The sequence below is a fragment of the Dendropsophus ebraccatus genome, chromosome 4 (genome assembly GCF_027789765.1).
Source record: "Dendropsophus ebraccatus isolate aDenEbr1 chromosome 4, aDenEbr1.pat, whole genome shotgun sequence".
Taxonomy (NCBI): domain Eukaryota; kingdom Metazoa; phylum Chordata; class Amphibia; order Anura; family Hylidae; genus Dendropsophus; species Dendropsophus ebraccatus.
In genome coordinates this window covers 33,690,319-33,710,819 of record NC_091457.1, presented here as the reverse complement: position 1 = coordinate 33,710,819, position 20,501 = coordinate 33,690,319, and the positions used below count along the sequence as shown (strand labels likewise).

The window sequence follows — 20,501 nt, the reverse complement described above, 5'->3', positions numbered from 1 at the left end:
CAGCATCATATGAGGCCAAAGTGACCAGGATGAAAAAGCAGCTGCTTTTCATCTCTAAACATGGCCCCCAGGAGAACGGTGAGCTGCTGCTGGATATGTATCTTAGCCTGCAAAGTCTGGCAAGATACATGGATGCAGAAGAGGACTCTTCTATGGAGCAGACTATGGACGCCCTCTTAGTCAGCAGCTCCCACATGTTCAGGATGGCCGGAAACATAAGAAACACCAGGTTTCCCCATCCCGAGGATGTTGCAGACTTGGAGTTCGAGGAGGAGGAGATAGTCAGCACGAGTGACGAGGAGGAGGAGGAAGAGACACAAAATGTGATTGAGACCCACATGGAGGAAGTCCAGAGGAGACCCCGACATCGGATCCTCTCCAACATATGTGGAAGAATAAGAGGAGCATGGAGGAGTATTAGAAGATGCTTCAACTAAACCTCTCCCCATCCCATCCTATCCCATCCCCTCCCCCCCCCCATCTACCTATCTATCTATCTATCTATCTATCTATCTATCTATCTATCTATCTATCCTGTTACAACTATAATGAATTTAATAAAAAAAATTATAATTATAATAGATTACTGACATATGAGGGTTTTTGTTTTGTTTTTACTTTTGAAATTCTCTGAGCAATTGAACATAGACAGGTATAATACAGCAGGGGCAGGTAAATATAGTGTAACATATAAAAATATACCTTTGAAAGCATTTGGGCTGTACATTCAGTCATTTTGGCATGATTGTGTTACCATGGAAACCACTGGTGAGAGCAGCCATCTTGCAAGTGGCAGTTTATCTTGCTGTGCTGCAACAGGACACGCCCCCAGGTTCCAGGCTTGTGTGCACCGCAGACACAGAGCAGGTGCACAGCTGCAGGGGTGTAGGGACGGGGGGAAGCAGGGGGGAGGGACGCTGGCAAGCAGAGCTTTCACTTATACAGACACAGATCAATTTAATACAGTGATTGCTCTGCCTATGAAGAGAGGTATTAGTAAAAGAGTGATCCCATTCTTTCACTGCAATAAAATCATGGAGCTCTCCCCTCCCCCTGCAGGCTGGGTGGACCGGACTCCCTGTGCAGCGGCTCCAAGGCTCAGCACAGGCACACACTATCCTGCCTGCTGCCACCCAGGGCGCCCCCCTCCATACAGGTGACAGGCAGGAGGATGTAGAGGGAAACAGCAACAGCAGGGCCCCCTCCTCTTCCTTTCCGCCCTGGCTGCTATGTATACATGGTATACAGCTCTGCTCTGCAGTCAGTACAGAGGGGGAGGGGCTACAGGCTGCTCCTCCAGGCTGGGCACAGGGGAAATGGAGACAAGTGGATCCCATGGAGCTTTCAGTCTGCATAGAAAGTGTGAGAATATCTGTGTCCTGTGCCTTCTGTGTGGGTTTGTGCATGTAATTCATGTGTCTATTTGTGTAAGATGTATGTGTCCTTTTGGTATGTGCTGCATTTGGCATCAGTGGCCTCTGCAACAGATTGCTATATGGAGGGCACAGCAGGGGACATTATTACTATATGAAGGGCACAGCAGGGGACATTATTACTATATGAAGGGCACAGCAGGGGACATTTTTACTATATGAAGGGCACAGCAGGGGACATTATTGCTATATGAAGGGCACAGCAGGGCACATTATTACTATTTGAAGGATACAGCAGGGGACATTATTACTATATGGACGGCACAGCAGGGGGCATTATTACTATATGGGGGGCACAGCAGGGGGCATTATTACTATATGGGGGCACAGCACAGGTGATACTGAATACTCAAAGGACAACTCCAGCGGTAAAAAAAAACAGACACACACACACACAGACCATACTCAGCATCCCTTCCGGTGATGATCGGCACTTGAATCCCCCACCCAGGGCCGGCCTTAGGGTAAATGGCGGCCTGTGCGAAACCTTTTTTCGGCGCCCCCCCCCCCTTAATGAAACATAAAGCTCCTTCAGCCTCCCCTCCGCCATTCACACAACTACCACCCCCAGCCCCCCCAAACAACTAACATAACGGTAACGATAATTATGACACGCCCCTTTTTACAAGTCACGCCCTTTTTTGCAAGCCACATCCACTTGGCCATGCCAAAAAGGAACTCACTGAGCATCAACACAAGGCCCTGCCATTTAGTCTATAGCCATTTTTATTATTTGTTATTATTAGGGGGTCTCAGCAGAAACCTGGATGAATATATACACAGGTATACAGCTATGCTCACACTACAGGAGTGCATATACAGGTATACATCCACTACAGGACATGTATATACAGGTATACAGCCACTACAGGACGTGATACAGTTATGCAGTACATAGCTGTATACCTCTACATACAAGTCCTGTAGTGTGTACATAGCTGCAGTGGCGGTCTTTGGCACCAAGCACCCCAAGCGATCGCTTGGGGCCCCCAACATCCAGGGGGGCCCCCACACCCCGCTCTTGTGCTCAAGACCGCTGGACAGGGCTGCTGCCCCGCTCGCTGCTGCCATCTGAACTGTAACTATGAGCACTCATAAAGAGTGCTCATAGTTACATGCAGCAGCACTGACAGGGCGGGAGACATTGGCTCCCTTCCTATCAGTCACTCTTGTGGCCGCAGGAAGGGTTTTCCCTGCGGTCACAAGTGGCAGCTTTGTCCTTGTGGTGCCGGCGCTCCAGTGACATCACTGGAGCATCGGCGCCAGGACAAGGGGAGTGCGGCCTCTTGTGATCGCAGGGAAAACCCTTCCTGCGGCCACAAGAGTGAAGAGAAGAGGAGACGCCCGGACCCAGGTGAGTATAAGTGTTTGTTTTATTGTGTTATATACTACATGGGAGGGGGAGCACCCAGGGGTCTGTTTATTTGGGGGAGCGCACATCGGGGGTCTATATAAAAGGGGGGAGCACACAGGGGGGCTATATAACAGGGGGAACACACAGGGGGGCTATAGACTACTGGGGCTTCACAGAGGGGTCTATATACTACTGGGAGAGCACACAGGGGTCTATATACTACTGGTGGGGCACACAGGGGGTCTATATACTACTGGGGGAACATACAGGGGGTCTATATACTACTTGTGAGGCACACAGGTGGTCTATATATAACTGGGGGAGCACACAGGGGTCTGTATACTACTGGGGCAGCACACAATGGGTCTATATAATACTGGTGGGGCACACAGGGGGTCTATATACTACTGGGGGAACCACACAGGGGGTTTATATACTACTGGAGGAGCACACAGGGGTCTATATCCAAGTGGGGGAGCACACGGAAGGTCTATATTCAAGTGGGGGAGCACACAGGGGGGCCAAATACCCCTGAGGGAGCACACAGGGGGCCTATATACTAGTGGGGGAGCACACAGGGGGTATATACAACTGGGGGCAGCACACAGGGGGTCTATATACAACTGGGGCAGCACACAGGAGGTCTATATACTTCTGGGGGAGCACACGGGGGGGCTATATATAACTGGGGGAACACAGAGGGGTCTATATACTACTTGGGAAGCAAACAAGGGGTATATACTACTGGGGGCAGGACACAAGGGGTATAAACTATTAGGGGCAGCACACAAGGAGAATATATTACTGGCGGTAGCGCACAAGGGGTATATACTACTGGGGGCAACACACAGCGGTCTATTGTTTTGGAATGCGTGTCGAGGAGGGGGCCCCAGACATAACTTTGCTTGGGGCCCCAAAAATGCTAAGACCGCCCCTGCATAGCTGTATACGTATATGTACACATCCTGTAGTGTACACACTACAAGACGAGTATTTACATGTATACACCCATGTACACACTACAGCTGTAGGAGCAGTGCAGACTAGGAAAGCTGCATGACTACCTCTGTAGGAACAGTGCAGACTAGGAAAGCTGAGTGACAACCTCTGTAAGAGCAGTGCAGACTAGGAGAGCTGAGTGACAACCCCTGTAAGAGCAGTGCAGACTAGGAAAGCTGGGTGACTACCTCTGTAGGAGCAGTGCAGACTAGGAAAGCTGGATGACTACCTCTGTAGGAGCAGTGCAGACTAGAAAAGCTGATTATAAGCACGAAAGTACTCTCCAGCTCGCTTGATTACTTTTAAACCTTTATTGTATAATGTTTAAAAGGCCGACGCGTTTCGGGCTCTCTTGCCCTTATTCATGGCTCTCTGTCAGGAGGTCCCAAGACGACCCATGAATTAAGAAGTCGTCACCCAAAATATAAGGGGGGACTATTCCCTGTCCATGCCCTACAATGATAGGTATAGATATATCATTGTAGGGCATGGACAGGGAATAGTCCCCCCTTATATTTTGGGTGACGACTTCTTAATTCATGGGTCGTCTTGGGACCTCCTGACAGAGAGCCATGAATAAGGGCAAGAGAGCCCGAAACGCGTCGGCCTTTTAAACATTATACAATAAAGGTTTAAAAGTAATCAAGCGAGCTGGAGAGTACTTTCGTGCTTATACCTTGTTGGATGCCCTTGGGTCCGGGGTTTTTTTCTCGCGTGCTCGTGGAGAGGCATACAGCCATAATAAGAACACCACATTCCATCTAAAGGGACCTTTTTTTTTTGTGAGTGCTGACCACTCTTTGTTTTTTAGAAAAGCTGATTGACTACCTCTGTAGGAGCAGTGCAGACTAGGAAAGCTGAGTGACAACCCCTGTAGGAGCAGTGCAGACTAGGAAAGCTGCGTGACTACCTCTGTAGGAGCAGTGCAGACTAGGAAAGATGCGTGACTACCTCTGTAGGAGCAGTGCAGACTAGGAAAGCTGAGTGACTACCTCTGTAGGAGCAGGGCAGACTAGGAAAGCTGAGTGACTACCCCTGTAGGAGCAGTGCAGACTAGGAAAGCTGGGTGACTACCCCTGTAGGAGCAGTGCAGACTAGGAAAGCTGAGTGACTACCTCTGTAGGAGCAGTGCAGACTAGGAAAGCTGGGTGACTACCCCTGTAGGAGCAGTGCAGACTAGGAAAGCTGGGTGACTACCTCTTTAGGAGCAGTGCAGACTAGGAAAGCTGAGTAACTACCTCTGTAGAAGCAGTGCAGACTAGGAAAGCTGGGTGACAACCCCTGTAGGAGTAGTGCAGACTAGGAAAGCTGAGTGACTACCTCTGTAGAAGCAGTGCAGACTAGGAAAGCTGCATGACTACCTCTGTAGGAGCAGTGCAGACTAGGAAAGCTGAGTGACTACCTCTGTAGGAGCAGTGCAGACTAGGAAAGCTGAGTCACTACCTCTGTAGAAGCAGTGCAGACTAGGAAAGCTGGGTGACAACCCCTGTAGGAGTAGTGCAGACTAGGAAAGCTGAGTGACTACCTCTGTAGAAGCAGTGCAGACTAGGAAAGCTGCATGACTACCTCTGTAGGAGCAGTGCAGACTAGGAAAGCTGAGTGACAACCCCTGTAAGAGCAGTGCAAACTAGGAAAGCTGAGTGACAACCCCTGTAAGAGCAGAGCAGACTAGGAAAGCTGAGAGTGACTACCTCTGTAGGAGCAGGGCAGACTAGGAAAGCTGAGTGGCTACCTCTGTAGGAGCAGTGCAGACTAGGAAAGCTGTGTGACTACCTCTGTAGGAGCAGTGCAGACTAGGAAAGCTGAGTGACAACCCCTGTAAGAGCAAAGCAGACTAGGAAAGCTGAGTGACTACCTCTGTAGGAGCAGAGCAGACTAGGAAAGCTGAGTGACTACCTCTGTAGGAGCAGTGCAGACTAGGAAAGCTGCGTGACTACCTCTGTAGGAGCAGTGCAGACTAGGAAAGCTGAGTGACTACCTCTGTAGGAGCAGTGCAGACTAGGAAAGCTGCGTGACTACCTCTGTAGGAGCAGTGCAGACTAGGAAAGCTGCGTGACTACCTCTGTAGGAGCAGTGCAGACTAGGAAAGCTGGGTGACTACCCCTGTAGAAGCAGTGCAGACTAGGAAAGCTGAGTGACTACCTCTGTAGGAGCAGTGCAGACTAGGAAAGCTGAGTGACTACCTCTGTAGGAGCAGTGCAGACAAGTAAAGCTGAGTGACCACCCCTGTAAGAGCAGTGCAGGCTAGGAAAGCTGAGTGAAAACCCCTGTAAGAGCAGTGCAGACTAGGAAAGCTGAGTGACAACCCCTGTAAGAGCAGAGCAGGCTAAAAAAGCTGAGTGACTACCTCTGTAAGAGCAGAGCAGTGCAGCTGGTACAGCGGTTTCATTTAATATATCAGCTCATCTATCCCAGTGTGTGTGTGTATATATATATATATATATATATATAGAGAGAGAGAGAGAGAGAGAGAGAGAGAGAGAGAGAGAGAGAGAGAGAGAGCAAAACGCTCATCTCAACAAAGCTAAGTGCTTCGCTTGCCCAGCACTCTGCTCATCAAGCCGTTTGCCTGTTAACGCTGCTCTGCTCCCTGCCACCCCTCCCAGGAAAAGCTGGATCCAATCCTGGGAAAATTCTCTTAGTTTTTCAGGATTGGATCCAGCTTTTCCCTGGCACCCAGGGTGAAGCAACGGGGAGTGGAGCAGCGCTGAAAGGCAATTGGCTTGATGAACAGAGCGCTGCGCCAGCAATTCGCTCATCTCTAATAAATATATACACACAGTATATACACATACACACAGTATATACACATACACACAGTATATACACACACACACACACACACACACACACACACACACGCAGTATATACACATACATACAGTATATACATGATGTGTGTAGGGGCCAGGCTTGTATATAAGGCCCCAGGCCTCCCTATACCCCTGTTGCTGGGTCTCTTCCCTCCATCCAGCCAGGCACAGCTCTGCCTCCTCTATGAGAGGAAGCTCACATCACACACAAGATGGCTGCCCTCCATCCCAGTGATGTCCACACACACATCATACATAACACTGTCCCCAGCATCCTCCTCAGGGGGTAAGGGGAGCACTGCTGCATCAGATTCAGGAGGCTGGGAAAGCTGGGTGACAGGTAATGATCAGCCAATATCCTCCTATATACACTCTGTCTGGTTGTTTAGTAAGAAAGGAACAACAGAATGGCCGTACAGAACACTAGGAAAGCTGGGTGACCGGCAGGCGTGGTCAGCAGACCCAAGAAAAAACATAGTATAGTAATTACTAGCAATGGATTTCATATTTCCTACTCATGTCTCCGCATTCTTGCAGCAGCCTGTATCTCAGCATTCCTGCAGCAGCCTGTATCTCAGCTTCCTCATGCCTGCAGCAGCCTGTATCTCAGCTTCCTCATGCCTGCAGCAGCCTGTATCTCAGCTTCCTCATGCCTGTAGCAGCCTGTATCTCAGCTTCCTCATGCCTGCAGCAGCCTGTATCTCAGCTTTCTTATGCCTGCAGCAGCCTGTATCTCAGCTTCCTCATGCCTGTAGCAGCCTGTATCTCAGCTTCCTCATGCCTGCAGCAGCCTGTATCTCAGCTTCCTCATGCCTGCAGCAGCCTGTATCTCAGCTTCCTCATGCCTGCAGCAGCCTGTATCTCAGCTTCCTCATGCCTGTAGCAGCCTGTATCTCAGCTTCCTCATGCCTGCAGCAGCCTGTATCTCAGCTTTCTCATGCCTGCAGCAGCCTGTATCTCAGCTTCCTCATGCCTGTAGCAGCCTGTATCTCAGCTTCCTCATGCCTGCAGCAGCCTGTATCTCAGCTTCCTCATGCCTGCAGCAGCCTGTATCTCAGCTTCCTCATGCCTGCAGAAGCCTGTTTCTCAGCTTCCTTATTCCTGCAGAAGCCTGTATCTCAGCTTCCTCATTCCTGCAGCAGCCTGTATCTCAGCTTCCTCAGGCCTGCAGCAGCCTGTGTATCAGCTTCCTCAGGCCTGCAGCAGCCTGTATCTCAGCTTCCTCATGCCTGCAGCAGCCTGTATCTCAGCTTCCTCATGCCTGCAGCAGCCTGTATCTCAGCTTCCTTATTCCTGCAGAAGCCTGTATCTCAGCTTCCTCAGGCCTGCAGCAGCTTGTATCTCAGCTTCCTCAGGCCTGCAGCAGCCTGTATCTCAGCTTCCTCAGGCCTGCAGCAGCCTGTATCTCAGCTTCCTCAGGCCAGAAAAGGCCGGACGCAACGGAGTTAAGGGAGGCCAGCATGACAGGGGAGCTGGCACGGGAAAGGGTTAACTTGTGAACTGCTGGGATGAGCGGGAGTTGCTAAGGGGAGGGGTAAGGGAGTCAGGGGAGGGTATATATGTTACTGGCTCTTCCTGTATCTGGTCAGCACATGCGGAGCAGCAGTGAAGAGTCCCGCCCTCCCTCCCTTAGTTGGGGACAGCAGGATTGTACGGGTCGTAGTTGGGTAGTTCGGGGTGAGGGTTGGGTTGTCATTTTGTCATAGCAGCGGCTGGCGGGTTAGGGGGTCCTTGGGGTTGGAAAAATTGAGTATAAGGGGGGGTACACGAGGTGAGGTGCACCCCCATTCCCCCTCATTTTATTAAGGATTATCGGGGGTCTTGGAGGAGGCTGGGCTCCTGACTGGGTGGTGTCCCGGGGAGTAATGGTTTGTGGACAATCGGCCAGTGCCTTTGGACTTGTGGTAGGGCTCCTGAGCCTGGGGGAACCGGCTGGGGGTCGGAAATGAGGGGTAATAGCCTGATATTTTGTGGCACAGTTATGGGTGGCCGGTTGTAGTTTTAGCCTCAAGGACCTCCTTCCCGTTCTAGGTTTTAGTAGCTGGGGGGGGGGGGTAGTAGTGGCGGTATCATTGTTGCATAATGTTTTATGTTTTGTACGTTTGTTAATAAAATTTGGCTGCTGTGGCCAAAAACTTTCCAAAGAACCAGGTCTCTGTCTTCTTTTTGGGAAGGATGGAAGGGGGGTGGTATGTGGGAAGAGGGGAGGGGGGAGGGGTAATGGAGGGATCAGCTTCCCCATGTCATGTAGCAGCCTGTATCTCAGCTTCCTCAGGCCTGCAGCAGCCTGTATCTCAGCTTCCTCAGGCCTGCAGCAGCCTGTATCTCAGCTTCCTCATGCTGCAGCCCTACCAGGGTGAGCTCCCTCTCCTCCCTCCAGAACATGACTGTAAGACAGCCCCCTATGGGCCCGAGGCTCCTCCCCCACTGCGGATGGTGTACTTGGTGATGGGCACAGTGGTTCGTTGTTAGGAGCCCAGGCTGTAAGTATGGAGCGCTGATCCCCTCCTCCTGCCTCCTCACAGGAGGATGAGAGAGACATGGTGCCGCCCCCGGCCTGCCACACACTGCCCCCCTGTGGTGAAGGACACTCACTGCAGCTTCTGACAGGACACAGAGACTCGAGGCTGGGAGCTGTGCGGAGTGATATGTCACCTGCAGCTGTAATGTGTAGCGGCCAATAGGGAGGAGGTGATGGCAGGAATCCAGGCAGCAGCAGCAGCAGCATCTCTGTAGTGTCCTCTGGCAGAAAAACAGCACATCTAACTTCTATTTGTTGTTAGATGTGCTGTGCAGCTCTCTGCCGGAGCACCCCCTAGCTATTTATTTAACTTCCGGGAGGGGGGGGGGTCGGGGGTCGGAAAGGGGGGGATTGGAGCCAGATAGGTTATTTAGACACGTTACAAAGTTATATAACTTTGTAATGTGTGTTAAATAATCTAAAAAAAAAAAACGCCAGAGTTGCCCTTTAAGCACAAATAACAGATTCATAACACATACAAATATAGTCCAGTTAATACTATCTTTTTGCAGCCTTCATCCTGTTGAAAGTCAATGTAAAAAAACCTCTTCTTCAGAAAAATGTAGAAAATAGGAAGGGCACTGACCGATGCGGTGAGTGCCCTTCCTATTGTCTACATTTTTCTGAAGAGGTTTATTATTGGATTTTTTGGAGGAGAGCACCACAGAATTTATGAGTATACTCAGCATCTATAAGCCAATTAACCCCAGCAGACAATAGTGCCAATCGCTGTTTCTCTGTGTGGTCAATGTAAAAAAAAATTGCCCTTAGGACAGGATGGACCAGAATGCTTACCATGTTGCTTCCTGTTGTCATTGACTTTTGTGTTACAAAAAACACAAAAAGTAATACATTTTCGGAGCAATCGTTCCAATTTAGGGATCACCAATAACAGTACAAAAGAAAGGCAATACATTCATAAGACTTCTGACTTACTGGTTTCTGTCGAATCTAGTAAAATATTTCTCATCAGCGCTTCAATGACTTCCTAAAATATAAAAGAGTAAACATATTTGAGAATCTATTTAAGGGTAATGTAGAGAAAAAGCATAGGTAATCCTAGCCTTAAATAACAAAAAGGTCTGCATGTAACCACTAGGGGGAGCTAACTGCTTACATTAATAATATAAATTATATGAAATGTTATTATAAAGGAAAGAAAGGTAAGCGGTTCAGTGACCCCTACCATCTAGTTTGACTGTATGGTAGATGTACCATATGATAGGTATATATATATATATATATATATATATATATATATATATATATATACAGTACAGTATATATATATCACATTCTTTATGTTCTTTTAGAAACAATAACACTATGTGGTAACGCACCGATTCCTCAGGCCTGGGAAATGGGGCAACCCGTATAATATCAGGACTTATGCGTAGTGTGTAGTCATCATCATTTAACTCATTAAGAAGACTTTGATCTGTCAGATAAAAGACAAAATATTATTCAGATGAACAATCTCACTTTTTGGCAGGTGGTAAATCTTGAAGCTGTACTGAGCCATAAACCAGGGTCCCTGTGTTAATGCCAGTGCAGTAAATACCTCATACCTTCTGAATTACTGGGGGCTTCACTGAAGGCGGCAACATTTGGATTGGGTGGGGGTAGATCTTCATGAACACCATTGAACCTGTATATCTTATGAGGATCTTGTTGGTCGCTTGAAAAATCTTTAAACTCAGAGAACATTTTACTATCTCGGTAGTGCACCTGATTCAGGGCACAGCGAAAGTTTGTTTTCCAAATCGGAGGGTCCTCACATTGTGCATTATACTTTCCGCTGCAAACAGCCCATGCCTGAAATGTGACAAAATAGACACAAAATAAGGATACATGAGATGAGAAACTTGGGAGTGATGTAAATAGCCAATCAATGAAGCCAAAGAATCTATACATACAAAGTCTCCAAGTATAGCTGGCCATACACATAACATACACGTCAGCCAAACCCACCAACCGGATGACCATCTAATGTGTATAGTAAGCTCCAAACTCTCCCCAGATTGTCAATGTCAGGAATTATTTGCTGCTTATTGTATAGGAGATAAGCTGTCTCTCCAAAGAGTCTGGCAGTGGCTTATACTCCCACTCCATTAAAAAATACACATGCAGGTTTGTCAAAGTTAAGCATGCATGTCTATAGGGAGGCTGAAAAAATTTGGAGACAGCTGTCAGTGGAATGCTTGTCTAATGTGTATGATCAATTTACTGTTTCAAATACCCTTAAGACAAATTATAGTTGCCAATGTCCCATAGCAGTATACTCTGGTGCTTATACCACAGTTTTGTTGAAGAGTGTTGCATGAAGCGATAATTTTTTGAGGAATAATGAAGGGGGTTAACCTGGGAAGACTGATGATAATCCTTTCTATCTCGCTCTTACTTCTTGCTAATCTAATATATTAGTAACATTTAGGGGACAGATGGAAGAGATGATGACTTTAGGATCAGACTACACAGAATGGATGTGTAGTCTGTTGTCAAGGAGACACACAGGCCTGCCCAAGTGCTCTAGACACAATGATTTGTTAACTTGTTTCCTTTTTTATTTTAAATCCATTGAAACAATTGTTTCATTATCACTAATAAAACACACTCATATAACCCCTCTCACTGCCTTATAAGAGAAACAGGAAGGAGACAGATCTAAGTGCTACGATAACTATTTGTCAGAGGATTTCCCAGGTGGCCATGTCTGCCAACGTCTTCTGCTTTTGTTCTTGAGAATTACCACATACAGTTCTGTTATTATTGGAAAGGAATTCCACTGTAAATTAAATTTCATCATTTAAATCTGAATATGACAACTTTAAAATTGTCGATTTTTACTATAAGTGATATTACGGGTCCATTCACACATGTTCACACAACGTCTTTTCAGCTCCGTCTAAAATTACGTCAGTTATTTTGAGACTAAAATAACAGACGTCATTTAGCTGTCTAGCCTTCCATTGATGGCTGTTGGTACATTATTCTAGTTTGGGGTTACAAAGGTTTGGGTGTGTGTTAATCATAAAGTCCATTGAATTTAGTAAAAACGGAGAAAGAACGGTGATAATAGAAAAACTGAGTGTGAACAACTAATAAAAAGCGTCCGCTGTTTGCAAAAGACGTCCAAAATTAACGAACATGAACATTATTTTGACGTCTGCAGCAATAACATCCGTTATTTAATACATTGCGTGCATTGGACGTCTGTCTTTCCATTGACTTTAAAGCATTGCCATTGCAGTCAGTTAAATCGCTATTTTAAATTGCAAAAGCGTTCGCCTTTCCTCTATTTTTGACGTTGTGTGAACATAGCCATACAATGTTTTTAATTGTTTTTGATGCTGCATTTTTGGTCCCATGTTATGAGTTGGAGCAATGCAGCTGAAAACCTTATAATGCTAATTTACTGTATACTGTAGTTTACTGTGTGAAAATATATGAAACTTTCTGTAAGATTTCATATATGGATTTCAAGCTGAATTTTCCACTTGCCTTGAATATCCCATAATCCCTTTCATCCACATTTCTCATATTTAGGTGTTTCCATGGCAGACGGAATAACGTGCGACCTCCATCCAACCAACGAACACCTTCAAAATTGTTGCTGTTGATCTGTCGAATGAGCCAAGGGCCGAAAAGTTCTCTGCTTTGGTTTGTAATAAAAGAATTATGGTTTATTAAAATGTTGCCATACCTCATCTGTCTATATACAGTATACAAAATGAAGACAATACACTTTAGCCCAGTGCTTCTCAAACTGTAAGGTGGGCCTCACCAGGAATTGTTGGGGAGGCAGCTTTTACAAAAGTGTCTATAAGCTGCAGTCCTTTGCTTGACTGCAACAACCTCTGGTTAAGGAACATTATTGTACTTCATTTTAATGTTATATGGAGTTTAGGAGACAAATTACTAAGCAATAGATTTAGCAATAGTTTTTATTTTTACATGGAGATCCACCATAGATGGTGAGGCCCCAGCATCCTCTTGGCCAGTCTGGTAAGGCCCAGGCATCATACTGTCTGTTGGGTGAGGCTCCAGTAGGAAAAAGCGCTGCTTTAGGCCTTATTCCCACATTCCATGTTTTACGGAACAACAAGTAGGTGGAAGACCTGTAGTGGAATCCCCACCACCTGCACGGCAGCATCTCCAATACGATGCTGGGAGCGGGGAAACTGTATAAATATGTGCAGTGCTGTAATGACACAGATGTGTGGCTGCTTCATTACATATTTATACAGTTTCCCACCCAGAATCATATTTGGGATTCTGCTGTACAAAGGGGGGGGGGGTGTATTCAAGTACAGGCCCTCTACCTCAATGTCGTCCATGAAACACGGAATGTGGAAATAAGGCCTTAGACATACAAATTCTCCAAGTAAAGCTGGCCATACACATAACATACATGTTGACCAAACCCACCAACTGGATGACCATTTAGGCCATTTTGACCGATGGCAACAACGGCCATAGTTTTGCGGGGTGGAACAATGCCTTACTTTCAATGGGATCCCGGCCGGAGCGTATACACATCATATACGCTCCGGCCGGGATCCTATATGGGGCCGCAAATAACTGACATGTCAGTTTTCTGCGGCCGGAATTCAGTGAATTCAGAAAGACCTGTCAGTTCACACAGTGAAACGAGCGGCTCCGGCCGCTCGCTTCACTGTGTGCTATAGGAAGCTCTGATGCGGGCGCGCTGATGCGCCCGCATCAGAGCTCTGCGGCCGGACAGATCATCCGGCCAAAACTGATACGTTGTGTGAACATAGTCTTAATGTGTATAACAGCATCCAAACTTTCCCCTGACATAATAAAAACATATACATGCAGTACAGAGACATAAAGCAATTGTTAGATTGGAGTCTCAAGTATCACATATGACTGTGCTGCAGAGAAGTCTATAGGGCACAATGGTTAAGTATGGACACTAGTCCAACTAGGTGGGACTGATGGGAACAACCCGGGGTGTAACTAGAATTCATAGGTCCCCATAGTAAAATAAAATGGGCTCCCACCATCTAATGACAGGAAAGTTAAAAAGGAGGTATAGGTAATAGTGCCGTATGTCAGAGAACTAACATAGTAGTGCTAGATAGCAGAAAGCTACTCGCTTACAATACGGCATAATGTTCTTGAGTGAGTTACAATGAGGGAGTCTCACTATTTCATGCTCCCTGTGGTTAGGGCAGCATGTGATGTGAACAGGGCCCTACTTATAAAAAGAAATGCATTCAAAATTTGATGCAAATTTTTTGCCATTAGCATCCAATAATATTATCATTATCATATTTCTATTGCAGGTTACAGCATGAATGTCTGATGTCAAGGTGTCATCCATTACCTTTCCCTTCTGGGCATTTTCTTGTTCATTCAGTACGTGACTGAAGGCAGACAACACAAATGGAACCTAAAATTAGAAAATATTACAGTTACATATAATATATACCAATAGGAAATTGAAACCAAAACTAAACAACTACTGTATATCAGACTACAATGCGGAAATGTCTGGAGAATAGACTAGACAAATACGTTTTCAATGATACAGAAGTGAATAATACACCTGATACACTCTAGGTGGCGCTTAAGAGACACAAATGTAACTATAACCACTATTCCCATTACCTTTACTCTTACATAGAACCTAGAATCAGACAACAATTTTTGTATTTACTAAAAAGCCTCAATGAAATCTGCATAAACCTCTACATGATTTTTAAAGTCTATATTCACTCTTGGACATCCGGTATACACCTATATGTGCAGCCCACATATTCCTGCATATACCATGGGGCACCACTGAAACCTTTTTCTTCACATGTCTCTCCCAAATTCTTAAAACCTTGTATTTTCTTTTTTTTTCTAGTTGAGGACAACAAATAGTGTCTCCCCTTGTGTTATATTACGGTAAGTAAATATCGTTCCATAATAAACGTATCCTTTTCATTCTGAACAGACAGCAAGTAACAAGGTAATGATAACAGAGATGACGTCTCAAGTAGAGCGTATGTACAGGATGTCTGCAACCTTTAGACATATAGATATCTTTATCTATAACACTGAAGAACCATACAGGCAAGGTGCTGGATTATGTAATGTAAAGGCTACAGTCTTATATTCTTGATGGAATCCTTTAGCTCCAGGTGTATGGACAGGGTCAAACTAAACCCCCTTCTACCTTCTAGAATTGCCTAGTTTTAGAAATGTGGTGTTTATTCCACAATAATCTAACTAAAAAAACTACTATGCACCCTCATGGTATAAAGGCATACAGCAATAGCAAGCCATTCAACAATGACAACATTGCATTGGGTATGGGCATCCTTCGTAGACATTCGTTTAATCTTTAAGCCTCTCCTATTCCTATAAAGGCCTGGATAGCTGCCATACAGGTATGTCGGGTAAAAATTCCCTCAATGAGGCACTCCCTTGCTTCTAGGAACACAAAATGTGTTGTGGTTATTAATAGACTAATGAAATACCTAGCTCATAAGAAGATGGCATCATTCTGTATTGTGCCATCCCTTATAAATAGGGCACAGGCTGGTCATACCCATCTCTATTAGCAGCTCTGGCAGATACATCATATACGTACTTTACTTTAAATGGTAACCATGTATATAACATAAACGGCCAAACCTTGACCTATTTCCACTGCAGTTGTGACCGCCAAGACCTGTCCCTATTTCCACTGCAGTTGTCACCTCCAAGATTAGTGCCCTGGGGCAAGTAACACTCTTAGATCGCCCCCTCAGATGGCTATATACAAAGGCTCTACCATTGGCCTGTTATTGGGAAACGTTAGCCATCAGCCAAAAAACTAGACCTATAAATAGCAATACAGGTAACTATTAACCCCACAGTGATTTCAGTCGCCTACACACATTATTTTTACAACCTTAGGGTAATCTGATCCTCTACTATACTTCAGGATTTCACTACTGGTTTGTCTACAAGAATTTACAGAGTTTCACTTCCTTCTTTGTTTTCATAGGACTTTGCCCAAATCTCTAAATAATAACAGTGAATTTTGATGAGCAGGCATGATCTACAAGAGCTCAGCACACATTGGTGCCTTGGGCACCTAGGTCACCATTTTGTGGACCACCCTCCTCCACCTACTTCCTCATTCTGCAGGATAGTTGTCTGATATACAGTCATTCATTTATTCATTCATTCAATAACAGCATAACGATCCGGCTCGCCAAGTCTCTTCTTAACAAACCCACGTGTGCATTAGCGGAATAGAAACCCCTGTCATCAGGCATTTGGAGATGCTGGTTTAGGCTATGTTCACACATAGTATTTCCCATCAGTCTTTTGGGCAGTCTTTTATCAACCAAACCCAAAATCCCAAAACCATAGTGGAACTGACAGGGCAAAATTAAAATGGAAAGATTTGCACAGTTTCTGTGTTTTTGACCCACTTCTGCTTTTGGTTTAAAAACAGACTGACCAAAATACTGATTGAAATACTAAGTGTGAACATAGCCTTACTAGTACTTGTTTTATTCATTCCGCCGGCAGCTCAACCATGCTTAGCTTCATTTACTTTAGAGGGGTAAGTCTACTTTAGAAAACCCATTTAATGTACCCATAGAGTTATTATCTGTTCAGGATCCTCATCTCTTTGTTAGAGTAGGGAGTACCAATAAACAGAGTCACTGTCTCTAGAGGAGCTGTCCTGTCCTGCATAACACAGGCAACCTATTGATTTTAATAGACAATGTGTAATGTTTCATTCCCCCTGTGGTGGTGCTGCAGAAAATGTTAAAATTTACAGTCAGGTAATGTGCTGGGGGTCCTAGCAGGAGGACATTGTATAATAACTTATTGTCTAGGGTCCCCTCTATCAATCCCCAAAATACCAGCCCCCAAAAATGCAGAGAAACACCCAACACCATGCTTAGCTAAACTGGGATGCTGAATTATATAAAGAATAATCTGCAGAAATTGTGCATCTATATGAATGAATTTTGCATAACTTTCATAGTTATCTGCCATTTCCAGAAAAATTCTGACAAAAACTTCACCCCCCAAAACATGTCAGCCATTGCCTGAACATTGTGCATTCCTAATCCACAAAGTGTTCCAGCTACAGTGACAGCAAACAGCTGCCCTTATGCAATACATCTCCCAAGTCCTAAGGGTTTAAGAAAATACATGATATTCCCCTCCCCTCCATATATCTGCCTCATAAGCCTGCACTATACGTCACCCCTGCAGACTAGGGAAATTCCAATAACATCCTATGTATGAATATATAATACAAGCTAGGTTGTCAATGTGCAGCAAGCAGCAATATATACACTATACACTCACTTATTACTATCTATGCAGCTATGGCTTTACCTGAAAGCTTGCGGCTAGATATTGTTTCTTCTGTAAACTCACATCTACCCTGGCATGTCCCTTATATTCCCCGAGCTGGCCCAGCCCATGGTGAGGCAGCATGGCCGGGGTGACCAATAAGCCTACGTTACAATGTAGGGGGTGGACTCTGCATAGGAAACAACTGAGAGTGAGAGTGTAATGCTGAGAGAGTCAGATCTGGTAGGCGGAACAGTAGAAGGAATGACAAATGATTACAATGAGAGAAGAATGAAGACTTGTTTACGTCCCCACATTGTCTAATGTCTTCTTATAATTTACACGTGAGATGACAAGGTAACACAGCAGACACAGAGTGACAATGTCTGGGCAAATATATTGAAAAATCCATTATATATCAGGATAAAATAGATAGATATACATATTGCATGATGTAGCTACACATATTCGGTTTATAAACATAACTGTATGATGTCTTTATTATCACAGGACATCCCTGGGAGCCTTATTCATGACTATGAAAATGTCAGCCCCAGCCAAGATAACAGCGAGAACCCAAAGGGAGTCTGTGATCACAATTGTTTTCTCAGGTAATACATAGCTAGCATTATGGGAATCTCTGATTCTGGTCTGTCAATGTGTAAAGGGGGTTATCCTGTCAATATGGCACAGATCTTTCGTGAATGAGCAAAAGTCTTATTTACATATCAGTGGCACTACAAGTTTATTAGGACAGGGACCATGATCAGTGGCCATAGATGTAGATGTAGACATGTAGTGTGTTCATCCTCCACCCACACTGACCCAGCAATGGCTTCCCGACTTTAATTATCTCTGGATGCTGGGGTCCTATATAGTTTTATTTGGGCAAAAAGAACAAATGCCGCAAGTGATGAGAACTGTTGTGGGCCCCTTGAATCGGGCAGCTGCTTGTAGTGTGATCTGTGGGCGGTAAGTGTTTGAAGGATAGGAGACTCCGTTTTTTAAGGCTTGTGGCCAAGTTCCTGTTGGCACTACTACATCTACAACCCTGATAGAGGCCTGGTGGCTGCAGATACAGGACTGCAAGGAGATAGCTTTCATACTTAAAAACAGAGTGCTATAAACATTGTTGAGAGCACTATTTTCCCTTTCAGATATATATATATATATATACACTCACCGGCCACTTTATTAGGTAGATGATTCTAGCTTTATGACATGGCGCATTATCCTGCTGAAAGTAGCCATCAGATGTTGGGTACATTGTGGTCATAAAGGGATGGACATGGTCAGCAACAATACTCAGGTAGGCTGTGGCGTTGCAACGATGCTCAATTGGTACCAAGGGGCCCAAAGAGTGCCAAGAAAATATTCCCCACACCATGACACCACCACCATCAGCCTGAATCGTTGATACAAGGCAGGATGGATCCATGCTTTCATGTTGTTGACGCCAAATTCTGACCCTACCATCCGAATGTCGCAGCAGAAATCGAGACTCATCAGACCAGGCAGCGTTTTTCCAATCTTCTACTGTCCAATTTCGATGAGCTTGTGCAAATTGTAGCCTCAGTTTCCTGTTCTTAGCTGAAAGGAGTGGCCCACGGTCTGGTCTTCTGCTGCTGTAGCCCATCTGCCTCAAAGTTCGACGTACTGTGCGTTCAGAGATGCTCTTCTGCCTACCTTGGTTGTAACGGTTGGCTATTTGAGTCACTGTTGCCTTTCTATCAGCTCGAATCAGTCTGCACATTCTCCTCTGACCTCTGGCATCAACAAGGCATTTCCGCCCACAGAACTGCCGCTCACTGGATGTTTTTTCTTTTTCGGACCATTCTCTGTAGACCCTAGAGATGGTTGTGCGTGAAAATCCCAGTAGATCAGCAGTTTCTGAAATACTCAGACCAGCCCTTCTGGCACCAACAACCATGCCACGTTCAAAGGCACTCAAATCACCTTTCTTCCCCATACTGATGCTCGGTTTGAACTGCAGGAGATTGTCTTGACCAATTCAATGAATTGCGGCCGTAGGAAACCCTGTCAGTTCACACAATGAAGCGAGCGGCTCCAGCCGCTTGCTTCATTATGTGCTGTGGGGAGTTCTGATGCAGGCTCGCACTAATGCACCCCCATCAGAACACTACGGCCATAAAGATTATCCGGCCAGTACTTAAGTACTGGTCAGGATGATCCGGGCAGAGACCGTCAGTTTCGTGACCCGGGCCGGGGTCACGGAACGGCCCGTCTCTTACCCCATGTGAACATAGCCTCATACTGTATTGTTGCTTATTATGTTCCCCCTGACGGGTAAATAAAAAAAAAAATGCCAGACTTCTTTAAGTTTTAAGGGTTTGATGCAATACTTTCCTTTCCTTATCGAATTGAATACTTGATGCCAGATGTCCCCATTGATTTTAGTCTTTTTCTCCACTGTGTGTGCACTAATGGTCAACTTCCCATAGACTTCAATAGAGTACATTATTAGGCTGCATTCACACTACTTATATTTCAGTCAGTATATTTCAGTCAGTATTGCAACCAAAACCAGGAGTGGATTAAAAACACAGAAAGGATCTGTTAACACAATGTTGAAATTGAGTGGATGGCCGCCATATAACAGTAAATAACTGCCATTATTTCAATACAACAGCCGTTGTTCTAAAATAACAGCAAATATTTGCCATTAAATGACGGCCATCCACTCAATTTCAACATTGTGTGAACAGAGCCTTTCTGTGTTTTTAATCCACTCCTGGTTTTGGTTGCAATACTGACTGAAATATACATATACTGACTGAAATATACATAGTGTGAACGCAGCCTTATGTTGAAAATATAGTCATATTTTCACTCAAAATTACGGCCATATTTTGCTATTAATTTACTGTGTGTGAACATTGCCTCAAACTAAAATGGCCCATACAGTTCTGAGGGTACTTGGAGTATTTCCCCGGCAGTTTCTAAAGTGTTCACAGACTGTCAGCAATTTGCAGGAAAAGTGAAAGTTGGCAGTAGACATTGTCCATTTATTGATATACGGAAAAGAGCACATCTTGCAC

The 20,501-nt window shown here is 45.3% G+C and overlaps 1 protein-coding gene and 1 long non-coding RNA gene across 3 annotated transcripts in view; one reads left to right on the top strand and one right to left on the bottom strand.

Annotated features, from left to right (window-relative positions):
- LOC138788028 (interferon regulatory factor 3-like) overlaps positions 1-17,545 on the bottom strand; it is a 40,951-nt gene extending 23,406 nt beyond the window's left edge. The window contains exons 1-6 of one of the 2 annotated variants that reach the window (XM_069965472.1): positions 17,485-17,545; positions 14,474-14,539; positions 12,622-12,775; positions 10,689-10,935; positions 10,461-10,558; positions 10,057-10,108 (exon numbers count right to left, since the gene is read on the bottom strand). In XM_069965472.1, coding sequence (XP_069821573.1) covers positions 10,057-10,108; positions 10,461-10,558; positions 10,689-10,935; positions 12,622-12,775; positions 14,474-14,502 — 580 coding nt within the window. In that variant the 5' untranslated portion in view covers positions 14,503-14,539; positions 17,485-17,545. The remainder of the gene's footprint in view (positions 1-10,056; positions 10,109-10,460; positions 10,559-10,688; positions 10,936-12,621; positions 12,776-14,473; positions 14,540-17,484) is intronic. The other variant, XM_069965473.1, reaches the window with a different exon arrangement.
- Positions 780-16,189, top strand: LOC138788029 (uncharacterized). Its single transcript, XR_011362543.1, has 4 exons — positions 780-867; positions 12,667-12,780; positions 14,999-15,039; positions 16,127-16,189. It is a non-coding gene; the product is annotated as an uncharacterized lncRNA (long non-coding RNA).
- Positions 17,546-20,501: the final 2,956 nt, after the last annotated feature.